General features: G+C 42.7%; 2 protein-coding genes across 3 annotated transcripts in view; one reads left to right on the top strand and one right to left on the bottom strand.

The window, feature by feature from the left end:
* Positions 1-5: 5 nt before the first annotated feature.
* Positions 6-3,206, top strand: RWDD2A (RWD domain containing 2A). Of its 2 annotated transcripts, none has more exons than XM_046676163.1 (3): positions 6-104; positions 910-1,302; positions 2,285-3,206. In XM_046676163.1, exons 2-3 carry the CDS (start codon positions 1,102-1,104, stop codon positions 2,960-2,962), a joined length of 879 nt encoding a protein of 292 aa, XP_046532119.1. In that variant the 5' UTR covers positions 6-104; positions 910-1,101; the 3' UTR covers positions 2,963-3,206. The 2 variants fall into 2 exon arrangements, with proteins under 2 accessions (XP_046532119.1, XP_046532118.1); XM_046676162.1 differs by lacking the exon at positions 6-104 and adding an exon at positions 112-310.
* Positions 3,207-14,239: 11,033 nt separating this feature from the next.
* ME1 (malic enzyme 1) overlaps positions 14,240-19,712 on the bottom strand; it is a 174,686-nt gene continuing 169,213 nt past the window's right edge. Inside the window, exons 13-14 of the mRNA XM_046675226.1 lie at positions 18,462-18,560; positions 14,240-14,760 (exon numbers count right to left, since the gene is read on the bottom strand). Of these exons, the coding sequence (XP_046531182.1) occupies positions 14,590-14,760; positions 18,462-18,560 (270 nt within the window). The 3' untranslated portion in view covers positions 14,240-14,589. The remainder of the gene's footprint in view (positions 14,761-18,461; positions 18,561-19,712) is intronic.

Raw genomic sequence — 19,712 nt, 5'->3', positions numbered from 1 at the left:
GCCCCGCCCCTCGCCGGGCTCGCGCCTCTCGCGGCGGCGGAACTGCGGATGCGGCTGCGGCTGCGGGCGGGCTCGGGGCTGTACCCACTGAGCGACCAGGAAGGGTGAGCCCCCGCGCTGGCCGGGGGAGCGGGCCGAGGTCGTGGGCCGTCCGTGCTGCGACCGGCAGCTACACAGCCCCGCCTCCAAATTCGGGACTCAGGGTGGCAGGCCCCCCCTCGGGAACCCTGGGAAGCCGGGTTCCTAGCGGTCCCGGGGAGGGAGGGACCAGCCCCCGCTCGGGGCCTCTATCAAGGTGGCCTCGGCCGCGGTGAGCGCCCCCCGCCTGCCCTCGTCCCCCTCTCCATTCTCGAGGTTCGGCTCCCAAACCTTTGACTCCGCGAAGCGTCCCGGGCCGCCGCTGCCTCCGCACGCCCCCTCCCAGCTCGCGCTGAGCGTCTTTTCATTGGTTCACCTGAAAGACCCCGCTCAGCCTGCGCCCCTCGGGGCAGAGGCCGGGTGCAGCCGAGCCGTCTGGAACGGCCAGGCTGGCGCCCCGGGCCGGTGTGGCTCCCGGGACAGGCGCAAGGCCCACGCGGGAGGGGTCCTTGGCGCTGGGGCTGAGGGGCGGCAACTGGCGCTGGGAACGCCGGGCCTCGAGACCCCGGAGCTCCGCCCGCCGGCACTGCGGACCCCCACCTGAGCCTGAGACCCGGCGGGACTCGGCCCCCGGGCCCCTGCCTGTCCCAGGGTTCAGGCTTGCAGAGCGCCTGCGGGTGTGGTTTGCCAGCCACCTGCCACGGAGTGATTGGGGACACTTGTTGAAAGTCCGGATTCCTGGATCTAGATGGGAAGCGGGGGTGTAGGGTGGGGGCGGCCCTGGGAGTCTGCATTTTAACGAAGCATCTTGGGGGATGTTGTTCATTCTAGATTTGGGGGTCAGGAGATGGAGGAGAAGCGTGAGTGTCCCGGCTTGTGCCCCTAGCTCTCGGTGCCTCGCGCTCCTGCAAAACCGCTTCCACCGAAAGGGACCTGCGAGAAATTCGTTGGACGCCGCCGACAGTGACAAACCCAGTGCCCCTGGCCTTTCTAGTTTTCCTGGCAGGTTGATTTCGAGGCAGCATGTCTGCTTCAATGAAAGAATGCCTTCAGCTTCAGCTGCTGGAGATGGAAATGCTGTTTTCTATGTTTCCTAACCAAGGAGAAGTAAAACTGGAAGATGTGAATGCCCTGACCAATATTAAGAGATACTTGGAAGGCACAAGGGAGGCGCTGCCACCAAAAATTGAATTTGTGATTACACTGCAGATTGAGGAGCCCAAGGTAAGCGCCCTGAGTTGTTTTAATTGTTGCGAGGTGCCCGGTTCTTACTGGAAACTCTTGGAACATGAGCTTCCTGTCCAGGAAGCAGAGAAGATTCCAGATGCATATTTCCTTTACTTGTTTGAAAGCAAATATGGGTGCCCTGTAAATTGTCTTCAATAAATATCCTGAATTTTATGTAAAATATGCACCTTTTTAACCAATCTGCCTAGTGTTTTTATTAAAAACATCTTGCAGTTTTATACTACCATTATTGTTCTGTTCGCTCGTTCAGTTTTTTACCCATCCCGCTGCTGTGGTATGGACTGTCTTGTCCATGTATCATGATTTTCACAAATCTAAATATTACCTTTAGCAAAATTGCCTTTTAAGGAGTGAATGACTGTTTCTTTGGTGACACTATGACACAGAATGCAAATACGGATGGAAAATCTGCATACTAAAAATGAATTTACCTTCATTTTCTGATCCATTCATCTCCAGCAGCATTAGCACAGCGTAGGTAACAGTGGCCGAATTGTTTGAGAACCCCTCTTCCAGCTATCCCCAACTCATCCTTCAGTTGTCGTCCTTCAGAGACTTCCTAGTTCCCCAGGCTGGATTCAGTCTATCTTGGTTACTTGTTGTAGAGGGTCCCTATGCTTTTCGTGGCAATGCCTCTCACCATTGAAATTAAATACTTGCCATGTGTAATTTGTTTACTATCATCTCCTTCACTAGGCTCTGGACTTCATGAAGGGCAGAATAGTGTCTAGCTTCTTCACTTCTTTATTCCAGCATAGGGTACCTGGTACATTGTAAGTGCTCAGTAAAGTGGGTAATTGGAAGGAATAGTGTATGTAAAATACCTACTACACTGTCTGGCCCGTAGCTGACATTTAGTAGCAATAACTCTTACATTTATCAAAATCATGCAGTTGCCATTGATACCCTAGCTTATGTGATGTTATGGTACTTAACTCTATTTGGTTTTCATTCTAAGGTTAAAATTGATTTGCAAGTGAGCATGCCTCACGGCTACCCCTGTGCAGCGCTGCAGCTGTTTGGACGCTCCTCTGAACTCGACAGACAACAGCAGCTCCTTCTCAACAAAGGTCTCACTTCTTACATTGAGACTTTTGATCCAGGTGAGCTCTGTGTCTGTGCGGCAATCCAGTGGTTACAGGACAACAGTGCCCCATATTTCCTGAACAGAAAGCTTGCCTATGAACCATCTGCACAAGCAAAGCCGGTCAAGAACACGTTCCTCCGAATGTGGATCTACAGTCACCATATATATCAGCAGGACCTAAGGAAGAAGATTTTGGATGTTGGGAAAAGGTTAGATGTGACTGGATTTTGCATGACAGGAAAGCCTGGTATAATCTGTGTGGAGGGCTTCAAAGAGCACTGTGAGGAGTTCTGGCATACCATCAGGTATCCCAACTGGAAACACATTTCCTGCAAGCATGCCGAGAGCATGGAGACAGAGGGAAATGGGGAGGACCTGCGCCTTTTCCATTCTTTTGAAGAATTACTCCTTGAGGCCCATGGGGACTATGGGTTAAGGAATGACTACCACATGAACCTGGGTCAGTTTTTAGAATTTCTCAGAAAACACAAAAGTGAGCATGTTTTCCAGATACTATTTGGTATTGAAAGCAAAAGTTCAGACTCCTAGGAAGCTGTTAAGAGGCTTATGCTTGTAATGTCGCTAAGTCAGTATTTTTGTTAATAAGACCAAAATAAAAGAGCTAGTGGATGTTCAGCATCCTCTGTGAGAAACCGAGCTCCAGAAATTTCACCTGGTAATGAAACACACAGGCCTTTTAACTTTATAACAGTGCAATTGTCATGCTGTCTCTATCTTCTTGTGTTGAGAATTATTTAAGTGTAAATTAATAAAAAAACAGTCAATTTCACCGTGAAGCTGCTTTGATTAAAGAGGAGTCCCAAGCCTGTGGTTAATGTCAGTAGTCGAATTGCGGCTCTGAACTCAGAAATGTGAGTAACACCTCTCCCTCTCATGATGCTGGCACCCAGGTGACACCCCACATTGTCTTTCCTTCATTGTTGGAGATGAAGTCTACATCATGTAAAATAAGAACAAAGAGAGTGCTCATGTTCACTGCATTTCTCAGTTTAAATTAAACCCCCTCTTGTAAGTTTTTTCCTTTAGTAAAACTAGATCCTAACTGTAGTGGCAGAGGAACCATAGGAACGAAGTCTCAAGAGTAATGACGATGGCACATAATGCTCTGGGGCCTTTGGCTGTTACATCAGTTGATTAATGACACTGAGGCTAAGGATACCAATATTCTTAGTTCCGTTCTCATTCACGAAGAAGACAGCATTGCACAGGTCCTGCGGCCCGACAGCCTCTGTCCCGTGCCAGCGCGCCCCGCTGCCTAGGGCAAGAGTGCTGAGAGGCGGCTCTGCGCCACCACCTGGGGGGAAAATCAGCTCCACGTTTTGGTGATAAGTCACTGCTGTCTCTTCTGAAAATTCCAAGCTCCACAGGCTTCACTAGCCTTTTTCCAAATGAGGTTTATTTTAATGATAAAAACCCTTATTTAAGTAGCTCTTCCCAGACCTTTTCATGACCAAGTGTTTACCCCTCCCCAAGAATTTCTGGGAGGTTCACCTGTGTTGAGGGATGTCATGAGCTGCTTCTCTGCTTTCCGCTGACTCTCTGTAGCTACTACTGCCCTTTCCCAGGGAGCATTTCATTCCCCTGGGTCTCAGCACCCCACTGATGTCCTGGTCCCCTCAGGGTGCTAAAGCTGGGTGCTAAGATTTAGGAACACCAGGGGACTGCCTCACTCCCCATTTTGTGCTACATTCTGTTAGATGCTAAGCATTGCCACTGTGCCGGGGGAGCTTACAGAATTCTTGATGAAACAGTACATTCTGGTTTGACTCTGTGTCCAGGATGCAGACACATGTCCCTGGGCTAGGGCGAGGGCACACGGGAACAACAGACCCTACGCTGAGCTGACTCCTGACCGTGAGGCCTGGGAGCTGGGTCCCCTCTGTCCTGCCCGCACTCTTCTTAGCTCAGAATGAGTTTCCTTTCAGGACACGATGCAGACCTTCAAGCCCGGGCTCTTCTTGGGCCTGCCTTGCCACCTCACCCAGATCTTATCTTAATCCAAGCCTTGGCCCGGCTGAGACTCAAGCTGGGGCCTCGCCCTCTACCTGTATAAAGGAAGAAATAGGACTCACGTTGCCCCAGCCTCATTTCCCAATCTTTACCAGGACTGAAAACAGCACAGTAGAGGAGCCAGTTCCCCACATAATCTGCGCATGACCATTGGCAAGTGTAATTAGCATTCGCAAGGTTGGAGGCCCCAAACAGATGTAACTCCATTAACTTTTCTTCTTTGAAATGAGACGATCAAGTGTGCCGTCCACCTAATGTGGGCCTGCGCCACTCACGGAGGAGTTCTCTGTAACTGAATTAGCGAAAGTGTGACAAAGATAAACCTAAAGAACTAAAATATGGAACAAAAAATGGATTATTTACATCACTCGAAGGGAAGAAATTCTAGTTTGTGACCTCCTCATGCCCTCTGGTCCTATTTCTGATGATAGTTTTTCAGATCCTACTTTTACAGGCTCAATGTGAGCATGTGGCAATACTTTTTCCTAACAGAAGCACTAACAATAGTTATTAATTATGGGAGAAGAGTAGGTTTCATAGAAACAAATATGTGTAGACGATCATTCGCAGCTCCGCTTTATATGGACAGCAGACTGCAGGCTTTGTCCGGCCAGCCTGCAGCAGCACCGCCCCACTACACACACACACACACACACACTCTTCCTGGGGGAGCTGCCCTTCCTCCGCCTGGTTTGGGAGGAGGAGGGATTGGAATCCAGCAGCCCTCTGGCAGCCTCCCGGAGAGGGTTTTGAGCTCTTGCTGCTGAAACCCACAGTGCCGCCCTTGCCCTCCGGCACTGAATGCTTGGTTGCTCAACACCCCACTGAGTTTCCCAACATCTGCCTTTATTTTTTTGGAAGTGAGACTCAGTTCTGTGGCTTGTAACTTAAGTGTCCTGATACTGTATACATTATATTTTTTAAATGGTTATTTGGAAACAATGTTCATTATAAATGTTACAGTGTCTGTTTAAAGGTTACTGAATGAAATCAGAATGTCTTCAACCATGTTCTTTGCATTTCATTCCTTATGGGTCTGCTTGTGTTAAGGCATAGTGGATGAGGAGTGGGCCAGATGAGCTGACAGATCATAACACAAGGACCTCTAAAACACCCCTATATGAAAGCAGAAATATGTTGCCTGTGAACTTGAGTTTCCATATGTGACTGCTTACGTGCCATCCATCCCTTACGAGAACTCGAAAAGACCAACAGAGCCTGTCTGAGGTCTTCACAGAACCCTTTTGAACAAGACAATTTTATTTCATTTGCTTTTACCTCAAGTAGCCCAGTAGTAAGTTGAAAGAATACGTCCTTTCTGAAGAGGGCATTGTTTGCTCAAAAATCCTGGTTTTATACAGAATCCTGATTTGCCTCAAAACCCTGAGCCCGCTGGATCCCCCTCATCAGTCTACTTGGTGGAGCTGCTTTCACTGCAGCCTGGAGCAGCTGGAGCAGCTTTCATCGTTCTGAGCCCAGTGAAAGCCAGAAGCATTTGCATCAACCCATAAATGGGTTTGAGCAGCAGACACAAAATTCAAAGAAGCCCACCAAACACCGACAGTCCTCCTTAGTCGTAGGTGGGACAGAGTACACAATTTATTCTTCAGTAGGAAGGGGACATTCCAGCATACACACTGCACCTCCACAAACCTGGCTGAGATGGCAGGCTCTTGTGCTTTCCTGGGATTTACTTTCTACCCTCTTTGCTCCAGGTCTTCTAAGCATCTCATTATCAGAGTGTTAACAGCATTATGCCCTGTACAACGGTGAGATGATCAAGGTCTGGTATGAAGATTTATATTCAGGCACAGAGTCAGAGTTAGTAGAACACTGAAAAAAGACAATCTGTAATATTGCTTACTGATAGCACAAGCTGCTTCAGGTGCCCTCTGCCTACTGGGATAAAGGAGAAAGAAAACAGCATTGGCCAAACTCGTAGCTACCTACTGATTTGCTCCAAGAAAGAGAACTTGTGTGACAGCAGCTGCAGTGGGAAACACCATCTGACTAAGTTAATGGACCCATCTGTCTCCTGTACATACCAAAGGTCAGGTGAGGTCGAGGTGTGATAAGAATCACACCTCTGCTTCTTTTAAAGCTTTTGATGGTGGCACTTGTTGTGGGGACGGTGAGCGGAAGAGTTGAAAGAAAGATTTCTTGGACACTCAAGGTCTAGCAGTGGTGCTCTTTTATTTAGAGAATAGTACGGAATAGCATGGGGACAGGACCCATGGGCAGTGAAGAGCTACTGCCGCTGCTGCATGGGGACAGGACCCATGGGCAGTCAGAGCTCCTGCTGCTGCCCCGAGTTGAGGGTTAGGGCTAAATTTATAAGGCATAGGTACGTGACTTATTTTTACTGGAAAAAGAAAAGATGATGTAAAAAGTCATTAAATGATTTCAGTGCAGATGGGGTCTGGTTATTGTGCGGTCGTATAACTTTAGATACAAATCTGGTCATATAGATCGGCATGTAGGTGAGGATGTCCTGGGCTTCTCTCCCTGGGGCAGCCCTAATTCATACCATAAAAATCCACCGGGTCATATAGTTCGGCATGTAGACCAGGTCACCTTGGGCTTCTCTCCCTGGGGCAGCCTTAATCCACATCAGCACTTACCTTTGTGAATCATTTGGTACTTCCTACCAGAATAATCCTTTATGCATCAGGGATCCCATGTGCAGATATTGCCATAGATGAAAAAATCAATTCTAACTCTTTATTGGGAAAATAACTAGAGGATGGACTGATTCCATAGCATACACTTTGCCCCATAGATGCACTGGTTTCAGAGATCCCAGAAATTTGTTTGTTCAGAGCTGTTGCCAGATGATTTCCGAAAGCCCTAGTGGTTTCAATGCATTGTTATCCTAGTAAATAGAGCCTCAAAGGGAGATTTAGAAGCACGTTTATGACATTACAGAGTTCTTCACCAGAGGGGTCTTTCATTCATATCTATGCACGGCAACTGGGTGAGGGCCTGCCTCTAGTCAGGCTTTTCTGCTGATATCGTTATGCATATCCAGTAGGCCTGACCTGAGTTGCTCACATTTTTGGTCCTAAACCTAGCTGATATTCAGCTGATATACACTAGTGTGGCTCTATCAATTGTATACACTGGCATCCATTTTTCTTGGTCAAGACCTATGCAGTCCTACTTAAATTTTTAAACATCATTTCAAGCCCTGGGACCCTGTGATCTACTGGCCACCAACAAGGATTTCTGCAGGCCACACTATTCTGATTACACTGGACCTGCTTCCTATCATGATAACTGCCTCCACCTTGTCTCCAGTTGTAAAGTGCTGCTATTAAGGCTCTATCAACGCCAAGATTCCGACATCTTCATTGAAATAGGGAGCCCATTTTAACCACAGCATTTCCCACAAGCCTCCCCAGCCTATGGAGAAGAGTCATTAAAACTCTTTTCATGTCCTCAACAAAAGATTAGCAAACAAAATTCAACAATACGTGAAAAGGATCATACACCACGATCAAGTGGTATTTACTCCAGGGATGCAAGGATGGTTCAACATCAGAAAATCAATCAGTGTGATACACCACATTAACAAAATGAAGGATAAAAATCATATGATCATCTCAATACATACAAGAAAAGCATTTGTCAAAATTCAACATTCATTTATGATAAAAAAAATTCTCAACAAAGTTGGTATAGAGGGAATGTACCCTAATATAGTGAAGGCCATACATGACAAGCCCACAGCTAACATCATGCTCAATGGTGAAAGCTGAAAGCTTTTCCTCTTAAATCAGGAACAAGACAAGGAAGCCCACTCTCACCATTTTTATTTGACATGGTAGTGGCAGTCCTAGCCAGAGCAGTTAGGGCAAGAAAAAGAAAGAAAGGGCATCCAAATTGGAAAGGAAGAAGTAAGATTGTCCCTGTTTGCAGATGACATGATATCATATATAGAAAACCATACAGAGTCCACCAAAAAACTGTTAGAACTAATAAATTCAGTAAAGTGGCAGGATACAAAATCAATATACAAAAATCTGCTGCACATGTATACACTAATAATGAGCTATCAGAAAGAGGAATTAAGAAAACAATTCCCTCTACAACTGCATCAAAAAGAATAAAATACCTAGGAATAAATTCAACCAAGGGGGTGAAAGACCTGTACACTGAAAACTATAAGAGGTTAATGAAAGATTTTGAACACACAAATAAATGGAAAGCTATTCTGTGCTCATGGATTGGAAGAAGTAATATAGTTAAAATGTCCCTACTACCCAAAGCAATCTACAGATTCAATGTAATCCCCATCAACATTCCAATTGCATTTTTCACAGAAATAGAATACGCAATCCTAAAACTTGTGTGGAACCATAGAAGACCCCAAATAGCCAAAACAATCTTGAGAAAGAACAAAGCTAGAGGCATCATATTCCCTGATTTCAAACTCAATGGCAGAGCTATAGTAAGCAAAACAGTGCGTTTACATAAAAATAGACACTAGATCAATGGAACAGAATCAAGAGCCCATAATAAACCCACACATATAGGGTCAATTAATTTACGACAAAAGAGGCAAGAATATACAATGGGGAAAGAACAGTTAATAAACTGAGTGAATAGGTAATAAATTATGTTGGGAAAACTGGACAGCCACATGCAAAAGAAGGAAACTGGACCACTATCTTATACCATACACAAAAATTAACTCAAAATGGATTAAAGAATCGAATTAAAGACCTGAAACCATAAAACTCTTAGAAGAAAACAGGTGGAAAGCTCTATGACATCAGTCTTGGTGATAATCTTTTGTGGATTTGACACCAAAAGCAAAGGCGACAAAAGTAAAAATTAAAAAGTGGGACTGTATCAAACTAAAAAACTTCTGCACAGCAAAGGAAACCATCAACAAAATGAAAAGGCAACCTACTGAATGGGAGAAAATATTTGCAAATCATATATCTGATAAAGCGTTAATATCCAAAATATATAAAGAACTCATACACATCAAGCAAAAGAGCAAACAATCTGATTAAAAAATGCACAGAGGTGGGGCCAGCCTAATGGTGTAGTGGTTACGTTCATGTGCTCTGCTTCAGAGGCCTGGGGTTCACAGGTTTGGATCCCAGGCACAGACCTACACACCACACTGCTCATCAAGCCATGCTACGGTGGCATCCCACATACAAAATAGAGGAAGATTGGCACAGATGTTAGCTCAGGGTTAATCTTCCTCAAGCAAAGAAAAAAAAAAGACTGGCAGTAGATGTTAGCTCAGGGCCAATCTTCCTCACAAAACAAAGAGCAAAGGACGTGAATAGACATTTTTCCAAAGAAGAAATACAAATGGTCAACAGGTACATGAAAAGATGCTCAACATCACTAATCATCAGGGAAATGAAAATCAAAACCACAATGAGATATCACCTCACACCTGTTAGAATGGTTATTATCAAAAAGACAAGAAATAACAAGTGTTGGTGAGGGTGTGGAGAAAACAGAACCCTTGTGCACTGTTAGTGGGAATGTAAATTGGTGCCGCCACTATGGAAAACATTAATGGAGGTTCCTCAAAACATTAAAAATAGAACTGCCATAAGATCCAACAATTCCACTTTTGGGTATTTATCCAAAGAAAATGAAAACACTAATTCAAAAAGATATATGCGCCCCTGTTCACTGCAGCATTGTTTACATTTGCTAAGACATGGAACAACCTAAGTGTCCACTGATGAATAAATGGATAAATAAAATATGAGATATATATATATATACACACACACACAATGGAATCTTATACAGGTATATGGAATATACTTAGCCATAAAGAATGAAATCTTGACTCTGTAACACATGGATGGACCTTGGGGACATTATGCTTCATGAAATAAGTCAGACAGAGAAAGACAAATACCATATGATCTCACTTATATGCGGAATCTAAAAAAAAGAAAAAAACCAAACCTGTACAGAGAACAGATTGGTAGTTGCCAGAGGCAGGGGGTTAGGGGTGGGCAAAATGGGTGAAGGGTCAAAAGGTACGATTCCCAGTTATGAAATTAGTCATGGGGATGTAATGTACAGCGTGGTGACTATGATAATACTGTATTGTATACAGGAAAGTTGTTAAGAGAGTAAATCTTAAAATTTCTCATCACAAGGAAAAAAAGTTTTTGTAACCACGCATGGTAGCGGATGTCAATTAGACTTGTGGTGATCGTTTTGCAATGTATGCATAGATCGAATCATGACATTGTACACCTAAAACTGATATAACACATACCTCAATTTAAAAAACTGCCTTTCGTGGATGCTGCTATTCCCCTCACCAAGGCACTTCTCAAGGCCTTAGGAGAGGGTCACTGACATGTCCTCTTGGGAGACTTAGGGGAGCATTCGGATGAAGAGGTCAGGTTGCACATAGCAAATCCACTGCAATATCCTCATCTTTGTAAATCTTTGAATTCCTTTATACAAATTCAAGGAATGCTTGCTTCTCCATTTCCTTTAATGTGGCCCATTATTAAGTCTACATTTCAGTCAACTCACAGAACCAACACGTGGAACCACTTTCAGTGGCTCATGGCAGCACACTGAACCAGGCTCTGTGGGGAGTGCACCCTATCAGTCAATTCTACCCAATCCGAAATTACCACCTCCCCCCTCAGTACTACACCTTCAGAATCCCATACGTTCTTCCTCAGGACTTGCCAATATAAATGAGCCAAGTCTAGACGTCTTTTGGTGAGAGTCTTCTCCTGGGTTTGCCTTTTCAATTGTGTCCACCACAGCCCCTCTCCATGCTGGAATCTGACCGTATGTGTATGGAGATAACGAGAAACGATGGGGGAGGAGCAGGAGGTGAACTGAGCGAGGTCATTAGAGGACCCTGGAGCCAGGGAGTAACAACCTCGTCAGACAGGAAGAGCTGCTGCTTTGCTTAGCAAGGGCGGACGTGTCAACTGTTCTGGTTGCCTGTGGTTGAGGGGTTTCCTGGGACACAGGACTCAGTACTCAAACCTGAGCTACTGTTCACTCCAGTTTTGAGTATCGCAAGTCCTCCAAATCCCCCTCTCCACAGATCACACCTCAAATCAAGGTCCTACAGCTTCCTGGTCAACACTCTTAACTTTTACCTAAGAGGCCTGGGGAGGCTGTGGAGGCAGCTCCTGGCATGGCTGGGCAGCCAGCAGCATCAAGTATGGCCTTGGTTTTCAGTTATTTCAGCCTTACAGCAGTAAGAGAGAAGAGATCCTTTTAGCAAAAACACAGGCATTTTTCTAGTTCTTATGCCATGCTGTGAGCTGAAAGCTCAAGCCTTTGAGCCTAAATGATCTCTCTCTTTATGAATCCATGTCTGTAGAAGCAACCATCCTATCCCCTAGTCCTGGATTTCTTCACCCTTTACATGCTTTTATGGCAGCAGCCATTTATCAGCCAGGACCTTAGATTACACATTCCATCGATTTTTTCCCTCATGTTTGTGTTTTTGAGGTCCCAAAGATATTTTGCTACATTAATTTTTATTAATTATATTTTTGCCATTTATATTTATGTCTTTAATCCATCTGAAGTTACCTTCCTATAGAGTATGAGGTAGGATTGCAGTTTCGTTTTCTCCATGTGGTAGGCCAGTGTTCCCAATCCTCTTAACTAACCCTCTATTCTTTATCTGTTGATTTTTGTCCTACCTCCATAACTCACCTACTCAGGGGGTCTGTCTGTGGGCTTCCTGTTCTATTCCATTGTTCTGTATGTTCTCATGATATGGATATGCAAATATCTGGATTCTGGAGGCTTAGTATGAACAAATAATACAAAGTATCTCATTAATAATTTTTATATTGATTACATGTTGCAATGACAATATTCTGGATATGTTGGTTTAAATAAAATACATTATTAATATGAATTCCACCCATTTCTTCTTTTTATGAGGCCACTAGAAACTACATATATGGCTCACTTTTTTTTCTATTGGAGATTGCTGTTCCAGATGGTACTCTTGTGAGAAGAGAATAGACTATGAAGAAAGATAAACATGGATTTAGAGCCCACTTCCTTCACTTATTAGCTCTGTGGACTTGGCAAGTCACTTAAAATATCTACTTCAGGGGCTGTCCCCACGGTGTAGTGGTTAAGTTCTGTGTACTCTGCTTCGGTGGTCTGGGTTCGTAGGTTCAGATCCCAGGCATGGACCTACACCACTCATCAGCCATGCTATGGTAGTGACCCACATATAAAGTGGAAGAAGACTGGCACAGATGTTAGCTCAGGGCTAATCTTCCTCAAGCAAAAAATGAGGAAGATTGGAAACAGATGTTAGCTCAGGGCTAATCTTCCTCAGGGAAAAAAACATCTACTTCACAAGGGAATTGTTGGGACTACAATAAATAAGATAATGTATATAGAACATATGATACCCAGTAAGTAATCATCCAGTCTTGTTTCATTATCTTTCTCTGAGGACGAAGAAGTGGTTCATTCATCATAGTATACAGCAAATACGACTACACGTGTATTAAATGCATGAAGCTCATCCTGCAATTAGCTATCAGAATATTTTTTAAATTCATAATACTCTGTCATATGATAAGAAGACCCAGCATTATCATTTTAAAATGTAATGATATTTTAAGAGAAAAAAGACAATTATTTCATAATCTTATTCATTTACTTTTTCTATGCTTTAATAAAACTTTGCACAGGTAAATACGTTTAGTTAGAGCTACAAGACAACATGGAAACAGATAAGAAATAGGTGTTCTGGGTCTTTTCGAAATAACTATCTTGAGGAAACCCTTGACTAAATGTTACCTTCAGAAATACCCCACCCCTTCTACTCACACCAGAAACAATTTGTGGAACCCTCAACTGTCAATAAAATCGTTTTATAGTATAGTTTATCTTGAACATCTTCTTATACTTTTGAAAAAGCATTATTGCAAAAACAGAAAATTCTCCAAATAATTCTCCAAATAAACAGCAAATGGTATTGCATCTGAGCTTAAGAATTTAAAATTGGTTCCAGTGATTCAATTTTTAATTTCTAAAGAAAAATGTGAAATTAATACTAATTTCAGGGCTGTAACTACTAATGGTAGTTAGAACATTTTAATATCTGATGTAAAGATAATTTTGGAAATTGAGGAAGTGGTTACAAAACTTTCTCAAAATTCGGAGGAGAGTGAGTTTATCGTAACACAGTGATCTCTTAATGACCTGAGCCGATCAAGGGGGCATTAGGGCAGTCCCTCGAGTGGGAACCCAGCTTGTCTGGGAACCACGCTCTTGCTGCTGTCTCTGGGGATCTTTGCCTCAAGAGGTCGACCCTGCAGGCAGCCCTTTCTCCAGGAGCTCACCTACTCTCCTCTCAGTCCTGCCCACTGCTCAGGATGTGCCGAACTGAAGGCACCAACCTCACAACAGGGCTGCGGTCCACAAAGGCCTGGCCCCAAAGGATGGAGCTGAAGGATATGACAGCCCGCCAGGGGGAAAGAAAGGTGCTTTTAGAAGGGATTTATGACTGAGGACCAAAGTGATAAGAGATGTAACAATGGTGAACGAACAGTAAAATCTACAGCTGCACAAGGCATTGGAACAGCAATGATCTTTCTTAGAAATGTTAGAACTCAGTTGCACAAAAGGAACAAATATAATCTAGGATTTGATTGAAAATACCTGAGAAGTTATTTTTCTCTAGGCAACAAAGTGTTGTTTCCATTTCTAGCAAAAGTTCATCTATGCCTAATTTCATTTCTATCTTTATTTTTAAAAAGTAGATTTTTAACAAAACAGACAACAAAAGAATTAGGGGTTTTAATGTTGATCATATCAATTTATTACTAATTTTGGTCTTCCCATTAGTTTCATAGAAAAACAACGAGTTTCTCAGTAGTTGGTACAAGTAGCTTTTAAATAGAACTTGGGCAAAATAATTAAGATAGAAACCATAAATAACCAGAAAGCAAATGAAGCAAAATTGTCTACTGAGATGTTCACCCTGAAGTATATTAATATTTTTCCATAAATCTTTAGATTGTTAAAGTAAAATTATCCTAGTCTAGTATATTATGAATCATTATAAAAGATTCCAGTCTTTAAAAATTATGAAAGACTTCAAGATCTCCTTATGGAGTTAAGAAATGTCAGCTATTATGCTACTGGTCAAGTTTGGTCTGTATTTTCTGGGCCTCTTCAGGCCAAGAATAGCAATCAGGAAGAATCTGGTCATAATCAGCGCTATACATCTGAGAGCGGACAAATGCTTCCTTGTTTGGGGGCTCAGGATAAACTGTGGCTGTCTTTTCTTGGTATGCATCTTTCACAATCTAGAAATAAGAAAAGAATATTATTTCAATAAATTGAGATGATGGTGAGCACACAGAAGTTTTTATCTGTTTCAAAAAATTAATTCATAATTTACATCTTGTCTATTTCCAAAAAAGTAAAGTTGTATTATAATAAAAGCACTCATACACAAAGAAGATATAAAATGAAAATGCAATTGTAGATCATACAGGAAGAGGAGAATTTGATATCAGCAACAAAGGAAAGAGGGACTTGTAGAGATTTATTCAGATGTCTTCATAACAGGATTTCTCAGATAAGCCAGTGGCAAAAATCTTGAAATGACTTCACTGATAGTTAACTTGAACTAAACACCTTAATATTCCTGTGAAGTTTGAACTTGGATACCTTGTAGTTTCAACGATGCCTATTCTGACCACAGCCTCCTAAAAATCCCTGTTTATCCCAGGGTCTCCTGACCTGCTTGCCTCATCAGTGGGACCAGCGGCAGGCTCACGGCTCCGGCCAGTATCACACAGTCTCGTCTCCATTTCTTTGCATCCCACTCAGCATCCTAGCCCTGGTCTGGAAAACCCTCAGTGCCAGCTTTCTCTGTTCATGGCTGTCTCCTGCGATGCCACACTTTTCCTAACCTTACTTGGGCCACTGTGGCTGCACATTATGCTTTTATCCTTGTTTAAAAAAAAAAAAAAAACTTTCCCTCATAGTTCCCACAAGGCAATGTTAAACTTTCCCCTGTCACCTCCATTTGAGGCTCCGCACTCTAGTAAGAAAATTCCAACTAATCAGAGAAAATGGTCTCAATTCCCTTTTCATCAGCTCAGACTATCTCCTCTATATCGTCAAACATTCTCTCTTTCCCTATTTTCTTGAAGAAAAATGAATTCTCCCTCTTGTCAAAATTAATCACTCCATAAGTGCTCTTGAATTCACTCCAGTTTTAAAAAAGCAATCACTGAAGAGCTATTTGTATGAGAGACTTATCTGGATAATACTGCTTTTGAAGAATATTAGAATGATTGAGTTTCTATTCTCAATGTAAAATTACGCATTTATGAAAAAGTACGGTTATAAAGACTGTGCCATATTATGGAGAAATGTTTATGAAAAAAGCAGGAAACAAAAATATGATGTACTATTATACATTATTACAATGATGTTAGAAAAGAAAGCAAACAAAAACAAAGACCGAAAGCAAACAGTCAAAATGATAATCACACTGTGAAACAAGAGTATCAGGTATTTTCCTTGCCTCTATTTTCCATACTGCTTATAACGTATTACTATTTTTTTAACAGCTTTTTTTGAGGAATAATTCACTGACCACAAAATTCAACAATTTTAAGTATACAATTTAATTATTTTTGTAAATTTACAGAGTTGTGCAACTGTTAGCACATCCAGTTCCAGAATATTTCCATCACCCCAAAAAGATCCTGGGCCTGCTTGCAATGGCTCGATCACTTTTATAATACAACGTGTTGCTTCTTCCCTGACACGGGCGATGTGGAAGTTCATTCCTCATTCTGCTCCCAGGACACACGACGTGCATAATCCTCTCTCTCAATGAAATCTCCACTCTCTCCTTCTTGTCAATGCCACGCTCCCGGGAAGAGTGGCGTACATTGTGTTGCTTTCCTAACTCTCCCTGGACTTCTTAACTCTTGTACTACTGAAATTGCTTTTGTAAAAGTTTCTGATAACTTCCTAAGTACTAAATAAAAGACTTCACCTGTTTTTCTTACCGGGACTTGGTTCTATTAATCGCAACTTCCACCCCATCCTGAAATCGTCTCCTTTCTCATTCCCGACCTGCTGCTTACTTCTGAGTCTCCTCTTGAAATCCTGATCACGTCCCTTCCTGACTGGCTTCTTTCTTCTGTCTTCTAGACAGAATGATAAACGATGTTCTGTCGTCAGTTTCCTTCCTTTCTACACTTGTTCTGCTGGTACTCCCAAGCACTCCTGGAGCTTCCCTCTTGACGCACGCAGGCGATGTCCACATCTTTACATCTAGCCCTAAGTTTCGGTCACTTCCATCTGCATGGTAGATGGTGCATTTGAATGCGCCAGTGATACCTCAAACGTGCAGTCCACTTAAATCATCTTCCTCCCTGAAGTAGATTCTTTGTCCTGATTTCCTGGTTTCTGTCTATGCACTCAGCATTCTTTCATTATTTTAGGTGTAATATCTGAGTCTTCTGTGCTCCCCTGCTGTCCCTGCTCTCTTACTTTCTCAAATCATATGCTAACTCCTTTTTCTTTAAATCTTCAAAATGAACTTAAGATGACAATGTGCTATTCAGTGCATTAATAATTCAAACTAATTACAAACTAGTAGATACAAATTAGGAGAAAATACAAGCATACTCTTTCATAAATAATCAAACATTATCTAAAGTCTTTTTTTGAAGTGTTATTTGGTTTTTGAAGCATCTACCATCAACCAACAAGATAAATAATGACATATAAATCCTAAATGGTGTTGTTTTGATAAACTTGCTAATAGCTTTGATTTTCAACCAGGAACAATTTTGTCTCTGAGAGGACACTTGGCAATGTCTGGGGACATTTTTGGTTGTCACAACTGTGCAGAGGCTCCTGGCATTTAATGGATAAAGGTCAGGGATGCTGCTAAACATCCTACAATGCCCAGGACAGCCCTCACAACAAAGAGTTATCCGGCCAAAATGTGCACAGCACTGAGGTTGAGAAACCCTACTTTAAATGTATAACTACTTTTATGGGCTGACCTGTGTCACGCCAAAACTCTTGAAGCCTCAACTCCCAGTGCCCCAGAGTGTGACTGTGTTTGGAGACCGAGCCTTTAAAGAGGTAATTAAGTTAAAATGAGGCTGATCAGGTAGGCCCTAACCCAAGCTGGTTTGTGTTCTCATAAGAAGCATAAATTTGGACACACACAGAGACACCAGGGAAGTGCACACACAGAGGAAAGACCACTTGGGGACAGAATGAGAAAGCGGCCATCCACAAGCCAAGGAGAGACGCCTCGGAAGAAACCAGACCTGCCGACCCTTTAATCTTAGGTTTCTAGCACCCAGAACTGTGAGAAAATAAACGTCTGCAGCTTAAGCCCCCCAGTCTGTGGTATTTTGTTACGGCAGCCCTAGCAAACTTATACAACTGTATTGCAAAAAAGTCCATCTCTCTCTCACCTTAGTTACAGAAAATTTCCCTGCCTTTAGGTTTTTCTCGGTTAATTCCTTCAACAGCTCATCTGCCACCCCAACAGCTTGGAGTTCTTCGCCCTCGTTGTTTTGCCTCCTGCAGCATCATCAACTGTGATCTTTAGGATGCTGAACATCATGGAGACAGGGACGAGGCAGGTGGTTCAAGGTCTACATGTCACTCTACTATACCTGTAATATTTTGGCCACTATCACAAGTGTGATACGGAAAGCACTAACTAAAAAGAGGTGATGTGGAGGAAACCCAGCTGAAAGGAAACCCTAAGGAATTATGTAAATTATGAGAGAGAAAAAGAATGATAGGGAAATGAATGATTCAACCCAATTGTTCCATTCCTAAGGAGCTAACAGATTTCCAAAGCTCTGCTGAGGCACCAGGCCTCATTTCTCTAACTTCCGACATAATAAGTTGATACAGATATTTCAAGGAAGTGGATTCTTAATACCTAAAAATGCATACTTAGCAGCGGAAGGAAGGAAAAATAATGAGGTTTGAAAAAGAGTGGTTTTACCTTTTCTGCGATTTTCAGAGAAACATCTCTGATGGTGTTCAAAGGAGGGTAAAGCCGGCCCTCTTCCAAGTGCTTATCTGACACCTGCTGAGCTATAACCTTAAAAAGAGAAAGACAAAAATGTTTATGCTTCACACGGTACAATGGGTGGTTATGAGGATCCCTTGGGGAGCAGTCACCTACAGAAGCAGATCACATTAATGTGACCATCCACTTTCATGTCTCCTCTTATCAATGGAGAAACCGAGCCCAGAGAGGCTTGGTGAATGCTGGGGTCACACAATTAGTGAAAAAGATGGGGACAGGATCCAGGTTTCCTCTTAATACAGTTCCTTTTCTACTGTACCATGAAATGCTGGCAGCTCTCTCATTTGATACACTGGAGGAACAGGGAAAGAGGAGTAGGGAAGGAAGAGGGGGATGGCAGAAGTGATGGAGAAGGATCCCGAATGGAGAGGAGGGAAGGCGTGCCAGGCTGGTGATGCCGTTCCGCCCAGCTCACAGGCTCCTGTGCAGGAGGCAGGGCAGGAGGCTGAGAAAGCCATTTCAGAGTCACATTGCAAGCAGGGTTTTCATTTCCTTTTTCTAGTGTTATTGATAAACAAGTGACGCACATCACTGTGTAAGTTTAAGGTGTACAGCATGTTGGTTTGATTTACAGATACTGTAAAATGATTACCACAGTAGGTTAAACTAACATCATCTTCTCACACAGATACAAGAAAAAGAGAAGAATGAAAAAAGGAAAAAAATTTCTCCTCGTGATGAGAACTCTTGGGATTTTGTCTCTTAACAACTTTCCTCCCTGTCACACAGCAGCGTTAACTATGGTCACCATGCCATACATTACATACCTAGTACTCATTTATCTCGTAACTGGAAATTTGTACCTTTTGAGGATTTTAATTTTACACAGATTCTGGGCTGAGTCACCTAACTAGCCTCACCATGTGCTGTCCTAAACCTTTCTCTATTTCTAATTCGAACGGTACTTAAATTCAAGCATACCTCAAAATTTGCTAAGAGGGTAGATCTTACATTAAGTATCTTACCAAACACACACAAATACACAAAATCATAAAATAAGGTAGCCAAAAATTTGGGCAGGTGATAGATTTGTTTATGGCACCGATTGTGGTGATAGTTTCACAGATGTATAATTATCTCAAAAGTCATCAAATTGTACAATTAAATATGTACAGCTTTCTGTATGTCAATGAAACCTCAATAAAGTGGCTTCAAAAAATGAGA

The sequence above is a fragment of the Equus quagga genome, chromosome 11, assembly GCF_021613505.1.
Source record: "Equus quagga isolate Etosha38 chromosome 11, UCLA_HA_Equagga_1.0, whole genome shotgun sequence".
Lineage (NCBI taxonomy): Eukaryota > Metazoa > Chordata > Mammalia > Perissodactyla > Equidae > Equus > Equus quagga.
Note: the sequence above shows the minus strand (reverse complement) of the source record. Positions and strands in the feature narration are given on the sequence as shown.

What these genes read in the sequence shown, in the direction of transcription:
- RWDD2A (XM_046676163.1), top strand. Translation starts at nt 1,102, where the DNA reads ATGTCTGCTTCAATGAAAGAATGCCTTCAGCTTCAGCTGCTGGAGATG. An exon ending in TGCAGATTGAGGAGCCCAAG is followed by an intron (nt 1,303 to 2,284) that starts GTAAGCGCCCTG and finishes TTTCATTCTAAG; the next exon opens with GTTAAAATTGATTTGCAAGT.